A 9,020-nucleotide genomic window follows, 5' to 3' on the forward strand; every position below is an offset into this window, starting at 1 on the left:
CCCACCGAGCCAGCTCTCTAGCCCCCATTTGCTTTTTAAATGCGTATTATTTAAATTCTATTTACAAGTGTTGGGGCTTCTCTTCTGAGGCTAAGAATGAAACCCAAGGTTTCATGCTCTTCTTTCTACTAAGCTACATTTCCACCCTACAAATATGTTTATCTGTTTGTTTACTCTATCAATGTTGTTTTCAAAACTAGCATCAAGCACTACCTCCCCAGGTATATTTACTCTCTTAAGGTCTTAGGTAGATTAGCGGACATTTAAATGGCCTTTCTGTAAGCGAGGTTTCCGCCTGTCCTGAGGTACCAGTCTGAAGGTACTATGTGTTCCTATCTATACAGGAACGCATTAGCATCCACTGAAGCGCTGCTTTGTTTTCTCACCCAGCAACTGCCAGGCTGCTGAAACTGATAAGCCCGGACAAGGCAGCCTGATTGCGCGTTTGGCTGGAGGCCATCCCATCCCCTAAGATAACTACCACCATCTTCCACCAACAGGGAAAGAACAAAGCAAGTCCAGATTTGTTTTGCTGAAGGCTGGGATCTGGAAGGGAAGAAGGCTATACTGCATGGTGACAAAGCACACGCGGAGAGATGGCAATCTCTCTTGCCTTAGAAGACAAAATGGAGCTGATTACCAGAGAGGAAGATTTCTCACCCCATACTCCTCCAGTGGCCTGCGGTGGGGTGAGTGGTTTAACTGTACAGTCATTTCAAGTGCTTCCTGTGGTTAGCCACTGCAGTTCAGGGAGGCAGTATGAAAGTTGGATCTGACCATATGTCCTGCAGGCAAGACCAGAGTGGGGTGGAGGGGCCCTTCAAATTGCATCTACCAACCCATAACAAAGGAGACTGAGAGCTGTGGTGGAAAATTCCCTGATCCATTGCCACATCTCTAACCACTCAGTTGCCTAAGCCAGAAGCTTAATGACTGCTACCCTTGTTGCTGGTCTTTCTCTCAGCCCCACACTCGTCATTCAACCCTATTGCTCCTGCTTCCCAAACATCCACTCTACCCTCACATCTTCCTCACCTCCCGTCTTGATAGTTAGAATACCTTCCGTACCTCGTCCGCTCTTCATGAGTTCCATGTTTGGAAAATATGATTCTGTGTATGTAAAACATTTTTAAGATTAGGCTAGCCTTTGACTTTCAAAGAACTCGAAGATGACCTTGAACTTCTGAACCTCCTGACTCTACTTCCTTGTTAGGATTACATGTGTGTACCAAGCTCAAGGTTTTGAATATGCAAGGCAACTGATGTAGATTCCCTGTCTATATATACACGTGTGTGTGTGTGTGTGTGTGTGTGTGTGTGTGTGTGTGTGTATGTTTGTGTGTAAAACCTAAAGACAAAAAGCAGGCTAATGACCCTGTCTTAAAATTAAATGTGTGTACCAAGCACACTATTTTCACATAGAACTATGTCCGGGGTGCAGGGAGAGATGACTGAAGAAATGTGTCGTAGACCATGGAATCTCGACATTCATCTGAAGTACCCGTGACTGCATTTGCTACAGTATAAATAGGTACTGTGAGGTTTTACAGGCTGCTTTTAGTTAGATTGCATGTTTGGTGAACAGGCCTTGGCTACATAATTTTGCAGAGTCCAGTGCAAACTGAAAGTGAAGGAGCCCCTATTCAAAAGCTAGGAATTGCAAAAGAGCTACAGCAGAACAAGCAGTACAAGGACAGGCTCTTCTGAGCGCAGGCCCCCATGCATCTGAACAGGACGCACTTCCACGAGGCTGGCTGTTTTGGTGTGGTGTGTGTGCACACTGGAGGATGGGGGTGGGGGTTCAGATGGTAAGGAGATTGTGTGCATCCTAATCTACCTTGGGTGCTACCACCATCCTGCCCTTCCTGCTCCTCAAACCCATCTACCACATTCATTACTTGAGATGAGTTTCTTCTTTTGCTGTTATTTTGGAGATGACAATGGGATCCAGAGCCTTCCTTGGGCATGCTAAGCACGTGTTTCACCACTTAGCTACCCCTCCCCACTTCAAACTAATCTTTGTTTGTTCTTTTGTTATGATTGTTGTTGAGGTGATTGCACCATATAGCCCAAGCTCACAATCCTCCTGCCCCAAACCCCTGTGTGTCAGAAGTACAGAAGTGCTTCTTAAGCCCAACCCTCAAAACCATCTTTTAAAATTTTTCATGTAAAATATGCATTTTTTTATTTCTGAAATCTTATTAATTTGACAGGACAAAAGGATTTTTGAGATAAGTATGTACCACATCATTTCTCTCTTCTTTTCAAACCCATTGTCTTAGTTACTTTTCTGTCTCTGTGCTTAGTTATGGTGATAGGGTTACTTACAGAAGGCACAGTTGGTTAGGTACCTAGAGTTTCGTTTCAGAGGGTGAGTCCACGATTGGCGGGGACCATGGAGCAGGCAAGCAGGCAGGCAGGCAGGCAAGCGTGGTCTACAAGCATGAGACAGAGGGCTAACCGGGAATGGTGTGGACTTTTAAAACCTCAAAGCCCACCATCTGTGACATACCTCCTCCAACAAGTCCATACCTCCTAATTTCCCCAAGTTCTGCTGTTAGTAGAACAGCCTCCTCTATGCCTGCTGCCTTCTTTGTGGTCTCTTTCATTCATCTCACAACAAGTTAACTTTCTTTAAGCTTCAGTGAGGTTTACCATCCACCTCTATCACATGCAAAGACTATCTGTATCTGCCTGTTTGTGCATAGGCTAGTCAAGCAGCTCCGTAGTAGAACACTTGCTTCGCATACTGGAGGGAAAGGAGGAGGAGGAGGAACAAAAGCATTGCTTTTCTTTATGAATATGTCTGCCTCAAAGCCAGGGGATAACAGTCTTCCTGTCTCTGCCGTTCTAAACAAGATGGAGGTCACAGCTACAGATATAGTGCTGTTATCTGGTACCAGGGATTTTAACCTGGTCCATCTCCTCTTTATACTTAGCTGATTTCGTGTGCATGTTCTTTTTCTGGGAAGAATCTCTATTTTCATTAGTTCTTGTGAGAAGTCAGATCCCCGGAAGTTGCTCTGGGCTTTGCATCCTGTCTTACTTATCCCCAGGAGACCAAATCCGAAAAGCTGATTGTGTTCTCTCTGTGAGCCACTTGATATTATGACTTCAGGATGCATCTTGAACCTTGTTTTCAAGAGAATGTTGTAAACAAGCCCTAGGCTTAACAGGCATGTTGTGCCTCGTGAATAAAAATGCATCATAAAATTTCCTGTTTGAAAAGAGGCATCTGAGATCATTGTTCAAAACACAGTGGCTTGCATTTTACTGACTAACGTTGTTAATACTATCTATGGTGTCTCATTACTTTTTTAAAGACCTGAGTATCATGATCCTAGTGTTAGGGATGTGTGCACACTGTTAACTAAGAAATAAAACCACACATTCAAAACAAACAAACAAAACCTCCAAACATTGCTAAGAACTGGGTTCAGATTTAGGGCCTAAAAATAATTCAGTTAGAATGTGAGGAAGACATCAAAACACCATAATTCAGCAAGCTTTTAAGAGTATATGTATATTATGCGCATTTTTGTGTATATAGTTATCTGTATAGTGACAGCAAGTACACATCAACATTGTTGAAGAATTCTAGGACTGTGTATGTGTGTGCGTGTGTACGCGCGCATGCATGCACACACACACACACACACACACACACACACACACACGTACGCACAGAGTGGATCCTCGTTAATTGCCGGGAAGATTTTAAACATGTTTCTTCCTTCACTTCCTTGCTTGCTCGCTTGCCCAATGTGAATTTCCAGCCACTGCTCTTGAAGGCAGTTCTGCAAAAGTATGCCACCAGGACCCCACTGCCTCACTTCTCTGGACCTTGAACCCAGAACACATTCTAGTGACCCCCCCCCCCCCCCGTATTTGTGATTAAGTAGGGTACCTAGCTCATTTTCACAAAAAGGGAAGGAAGAAGTGGGTAGCCAGCCGTGGTGAAGGCCTCATCTTCTTAGCACTCACGCCCTCTAGCACTTTGGGGAGCTCACTGGCAGAGGCTGCCCACCCACGCAAACCACAATCGTACAGACGCTTTCGAAGATTTTCTGACAAAATCCTCCAAGTTGCCAGTCTGGGACTTCACCTAAAAAAAGAATTGGCTTGGTTCTCAGGCGACAATCTCTGAAGTGCCAGCGCGGCAGGCTGATAAGACCCATGCCAGGGCGCGCAGGTGAGGATTCCTGGCACGGTGCCAACACTCGTGCAAACACGGGAGCTCTGGTGGAACCAAGCCGTGGAATCCTTCCTTCCACCCTTGGGTTCACTTCCTTGTTGAAACCATCCGTGGCTTAAAAAGATGGGGGGGGGGGAGGGCAGGATGGGTAGCAACAAGGGTGTGGGTGACTTCAGGGCTTAGGTCTATTGACAGAACTAAAGCAGAAAGATCAGAAGTTCAAGGTCATCTTCGGCTACTTAGTTTCACAAGCCAACCTGGACTACAGGGATCCTACTCGAATAATAATAGTAACAACAAATTTCTACTAAGAGCATACTTGGCGGTCATGTCTCAAACCAGAGCTAACCTTGGGTCACCGACTTTCCTCAAATGCGAAGCGAGGAGGCAATGAGATTCAGCATTCTCTGCAGACAGTCCCCTCAAGGCTGGTAGGGACTGGTGAGAAGGAGTTCAGCTCACGAGACTTGCCCTGGCTGTGGGCCAATGCCCAGCTGTCCTTGACCTCCTGGGCTGACAGAGGCTCGGGCCAGGGAAATGAAAGTAAAACCTTTCCTTCCAGCAGGAAGTTGGCGACAGGTAGGTCACATTCTCAGGGACTGACAGCCCCTGCGTCTACAGAGGATCCCGGGAAGAAGTGAAAGGAAGGGCAGGGGGAAGAGACAGATGCGAGAAAAAACTGTGGTGAAGTGCTGGGGTTCCCGGGAACCCCGCAGCACTGTGCGCTACCAGGGGTGGGTGGTGCAGACTCCCCCAGCGCCTGGCTGAGGCTGCTGCAGTGACTGTCCCTCGACCCAGAAGGCCCTAAAGCGGCCAGTTCGCCTAGCTGCAGCCCTTTCAACTTTCGTGTCCCAAGCCCCTACCAGAACCAGAGCCTGGAATCTGCCCCCCCCCCCTTGCCCCAGGTGGAACTCAGCCCTCCTGTTGTAGGAAGATTCCCCAGAATAAGTAACACAGTGCGGCCATTTCTCGCCCAGGTGCAATGTCCACTGTTCAGCCTGGAGAGTGAAAAGTGGGTTGAGCCAGCAAGGCTCAGCCCAGACCTCGGAGTGGGCAAGGTCCGAGGGACACAATGCCCAGCCGGCTTTGCGCTGGGTCTCAGAACTCTTAATGGCAGATCAGGTAGGAAGCTTGGAGATCTGCCTGGGACCATAGGAACAGGACATGACCTGTCTGTGTCCAGATCGCCAGGACTGAGGACTAGGAGCTGGGGTAGCCAATGTCTTTAACTTTGGGACCTTCCAGGAAGGTGGTGGGAAGTGACACGGGAGACCTGCGTGCGGAGCTGCGCCTTGTCGCTCAGTTTGGCCCTAGAAGGGAAGTAAGTGAACTCAAGAATCTGTGAGGAGCCAAACGTGTTCTAACTGATTCATCATGAATTAGCACATATCTCTGGGCGGGGTCCAGAGTTCTCCTCTCCCCCTTGACGAGAATGGTGACCCCCCCAGCTGGAAGAATTCAGGCCGTGGCACCCCAGATTTTTGAGTTCGAACGCTAGCTTCCCAACTTCAGTGTGACAGAGCAATATCCTTCCCTTCTCTGAACTTCACTTTAGTACAAGAGAACCCCAGCTCCGGAGTGTGTGCAAAGATCAGAAGAGGTTGGGATCTGGCTGGGATTTGCCGACGGTAAAGCGATTAACATACATGAAGCATTAGTGTGCTCCCTGTCAGTCACTCCTCACGTTTACAATGGATGAATGAAAGCAGCCAGGCCAACTCGCAGGTTGTAACCTTATAAGGCATAATAGTATTACAAGGAGGAAAACAAAACTGTCTTCCTAGTTTTGGCTATTCCTGTATTTCCAAATTGGAATGTGAGTTCTGAATCTTCAGATAACTACCCTCTCCAAACCCCAATTTTCAATTCAGCTGTTCCCAGCTTTGTCCTATTACGAAATCTTACTAGCTAGCCCATCGAGAAACCCCCTTCAGTCTCAGTCAGGGGGGTCTGAGCTTTATCCTTCCGGGTGTACCCTGAGGGCAGAGGTGAGGGGTCGAGGCTCAGTCAGGTGCTAAGCCGGTAGGGGGCGCGGCCCAGTTGGAGGAGCCGGGACGACGTCGACCCAGCTCCCCTAAATCCAGGGTTTAGGTTAGTCCCCAGATTCCAACAGCTCTATCCAGAAAGCTCAGATCGCCATATTGAGCGGTAGAGATTCTGGGGAAAAGATAGCCCCCACCCCAAGTTGTTCTGGTCCCCCTTCCCGTCTCACTATCTGAACCCTAGGCCAGGAAATTGGGGCAACGGAAGTCCCGCACCACTATAATCTCCCAGAGCACATTCCTGAGACCCTAGGCCACAAAGGACCTCTACCCCTACCCCCATACCCACGGGCAAGTTGCTGGGCTGATCAGATTAGAAGTGAGAGCTCTGGAGGAAAGGGAGGGCTCCGGGGCAGAGCAGGCCCCGCCCCCCTGAGCGCGTATAAAGGGCTGGAGCCGGAGCTGGCTCTTCAGTGGTTTCTTGGTGACGCTAAGCAGAACAGCTCCAGCGTTAACCGCTCCTGGATTCTCATCGCTGTCAGTCTTGAACTTTGGGGTTTTGCCACTGTCAGAAGGACGTCTCGGACTTTCTTCTTCCAGTGCTTGAAAAAAAATCATCCTTTCAGGAGGTAAGGACCGCTGGCCTCCAGCTCGCTGGGGAGGAGGGCGGCTTCGCGAAAGGCCAAAACTTGTAGCGCTGGACAGGGGAGCAAATCACTTTGGGGTGTCCACTGCAGAGTACACCTCATGCCCCAAGTCTAGCTCTTGCACACAGTTGGAACTCTCATGAAATCTTTTCTCGTTGGGCTACAATCCTAGCAGTTGAGTTGGAAACCTCTGAAGCCTGGCACTCTGTACAGTGGCTTCCTTTGCCTTGCTTGTCACCCACCCGGCCAGTGCAAAAGCCTTCGGCGCCTCTCTGTGCCGGGGGAGATAAGCAAGTGGGCCCGGTAGAGAGCCAACCCCCCCCCCCCAACACACACACTGCCGCCGCCCTTCGTGCCCCACCAGGACTGTGCAGCTGACCTGGTTGCTCACACTAGGCTCCTTGCTCCTTTCCAGGGTATCTGAGCATCGCCACAGAATGAAGCTGGTTACCGTCACCCTGATGTTCCTGGGTTCATTCGCCTTCCTAGGCGCAGACACCGCACGGCTAGATGCATCCTCGCAGTTCCGAAAGAAGTGAGTTTGGGGCAGTCCTAATAATAGCAGGCAGTAAGGGAAAACCGACGGATGGCCCAGAGGGGTTAGAAGGGAGTGGATACAGGAGCTGGCTGGGACACCTCGAACACATGCCAAACGCATCTGCTTGCTTGTGTTTTCTAGGTGGAATAAGTGGGCGCTCAGTCATGGGAAGAGGGAACTGCAAGTACCCAGCAGCTACCCCACGGGGCTGGCTGATGAGAAGACGGTCACTACTCAGACTCTTGTTCAGCTCCAGGACGAGGAGAGCACATCTAGCACCCCACAAGCCAGGTAACTATGCCCTCTGCAGAGGATGTGCCCGCTCCACTGCCCTGGCCCCGGGGAATTTTCCCGGCTGGACTGCAGCTCTGGGGGAGGGAGCAGGTTCCCTCAGGTTCGGCGTAGATCTGGTCCCAGGTGGTTGGGGCCAAAGCCCTGGTTGATTAGGTCTCAAGTATCCTTCCTTCTCCCTCCGCAGCACTCAGAGCGCAGCCCACATTCGAGTCAAACGCTACCGCCAGAGCATGAACCAGGGCTCCCGCAACTCTGGATGCCGCTTTGGGACCTGCACAGTGCAGAAATTAGCCCATCAGATCTACCAGTTCACAGACAAAGACAAGGACGGCGTTGCCCCCAGGAACAAGATCAGTGCTCATGGCTACGGCCGCCGGCGCCGGCGTTCCCTGCCAGAGATCCTCCTTGCCCGGACTGTGGTGTCCTCCCAGGAGCAGACACACGCAGCCCCAGCCTCCCAGGCGCAATCGAATCATCTCCAGGCTCTTTAGGATTTAGGTGCGGTGGCAGCATTGAACAGTCGGGCGAGTGTCCCATTGGCGCCTGCGGAATCAGAGAGCTTCGCACCCAGGGCGGACTGAGACAACCCTGCAGAGATCTGCCTGGCTGCCCCCAGGGGAGGCAAAAGAACCCAAGATCAAGCCAGGCTCACAACAGAAACTGAAAATTACAGGCATCACCCTTCGGGCAGGGGTCTGAGCCACTGCCTTGCCCGCTCACAAACTGGTTTCTCACGGGGCATAAGCCTCATTACTACTTGAACTTTCCAAAACCTAGCGAGGAAAAGTGCAATGCTTGTTGTACAGCCAAAGGTAACTATCATATTTAAGTTTGTTGGTGTCAAGAGGTTTTTTTTTGTAACTTCAAATATATAGAGATATTTTTGTACGTTATATATTCTATTAAGGGCATTTTAAAGCGATTATATTGTCACCTTCCCCTATTTTAAGACGTGAATGTCTCAGAGAGGTGTAAGGTTGTTTGGTTCCGTGTGTGTGTGTGTGTGTGTGTGTGTGTGTGTGTGTGTAAGGTGGAGAGCGCCTGATTACCGCCTGTGGAAGAAGAAAAACATTGTGTCTACGTATAATCTATTTACATAAAATATGTGATCTGGGAAAAAGCAAACCAATAAACTGTCTCAATGCTGATTCATTCTCTGCTCATCCATTTGGGGCAAGATCGCCTGGGAGTGTTGGGATCTTGCTTTTTGTTTTGGGAATCTCTTTATGCACAGGCTTATCTTTCACGAGTTCTGTTGTCCTGTCCATGTGGGTGCACAGAGTGCGTGTCCTGGGTGGGAATCAAGACACCGCCTCGCGTGGGTAGAATGAACCCTAGTAGTTAGGCGAGCCTGGACTCTCTTG

At 49.6% G+C, this 9,020-nt stretch overlaps 1 protein-coding gene across 1 annotated transcript; it reads left to right on the forward strand.

Moving 5' to 3' along the window:
* Nucleotides 1–6,296: 6,296 nt before the first annotated feature.
* Nucleotides 6,297–8,804, forward strand: Adm (adrenomedullin). Its single transcript, XM_038337718.1, has 4 exons — nucleotides 6,297–6,806; nucleotides 7,240–7,359; nucleotides 7,504–7,653; nucleotides 7,841–8,804. Exons 2-4 carry the CDS (start codon nucleotides 7,262–7,264, stop codon nucleotides 8,145–8,147), a joined length of 555 nt encoding a protein of 184 aa, XP_038193646.1. The 5' UTR covers nucleotides 6,297–6,806; nucleotides 7,240–7,261; the 3' UTR covers nucleotides 8,148–8,804.
* Nucleotides 8,805–9,020: the final 216 nt, after the last annotated feature.

This window comes from Arvicola amphibius, chromosome 1, assembly GCF_903992535.2.
Source record: "Arvicola amphibius chromosome 1, mArvAmp1.2, whole genome shotgun sequence".
NCBI classification, from domain to species: Eukaryota; Metazoa; Chordata; class Mammalia; order Rodentia; family Cricetidae; genus Arvicola; species Arvicola amphibius.

What these genes read in the sequence shown, in the direction of transcription:
- Adm (XM_038337718.1), top strand. Translation starts at nt 7,262, where the DNA reads ATGAAGCTGGTTACCGTCACCCTGATGTTCCTGGGTTCATTCGCCTTC. An exon ending in TCCTCGCAGTTCCGAAAGAA is followed by an intron (nt 7,360 to 7,503) that starts GTGAGTTTGGGG and finishes TGTGTTTTCTAG; the next exon opens with GTGGAATAAGTGGGCGCTCA. An exon ending in TCTAGCACCCCACAAGCCAG is followed by an intron (nt 7,654 to 7,840) that starts GTAACTATGCCC and finishes CTCCCTCCGCAG; the next exon opens with CACTCAGAGCGCAGCCCACA.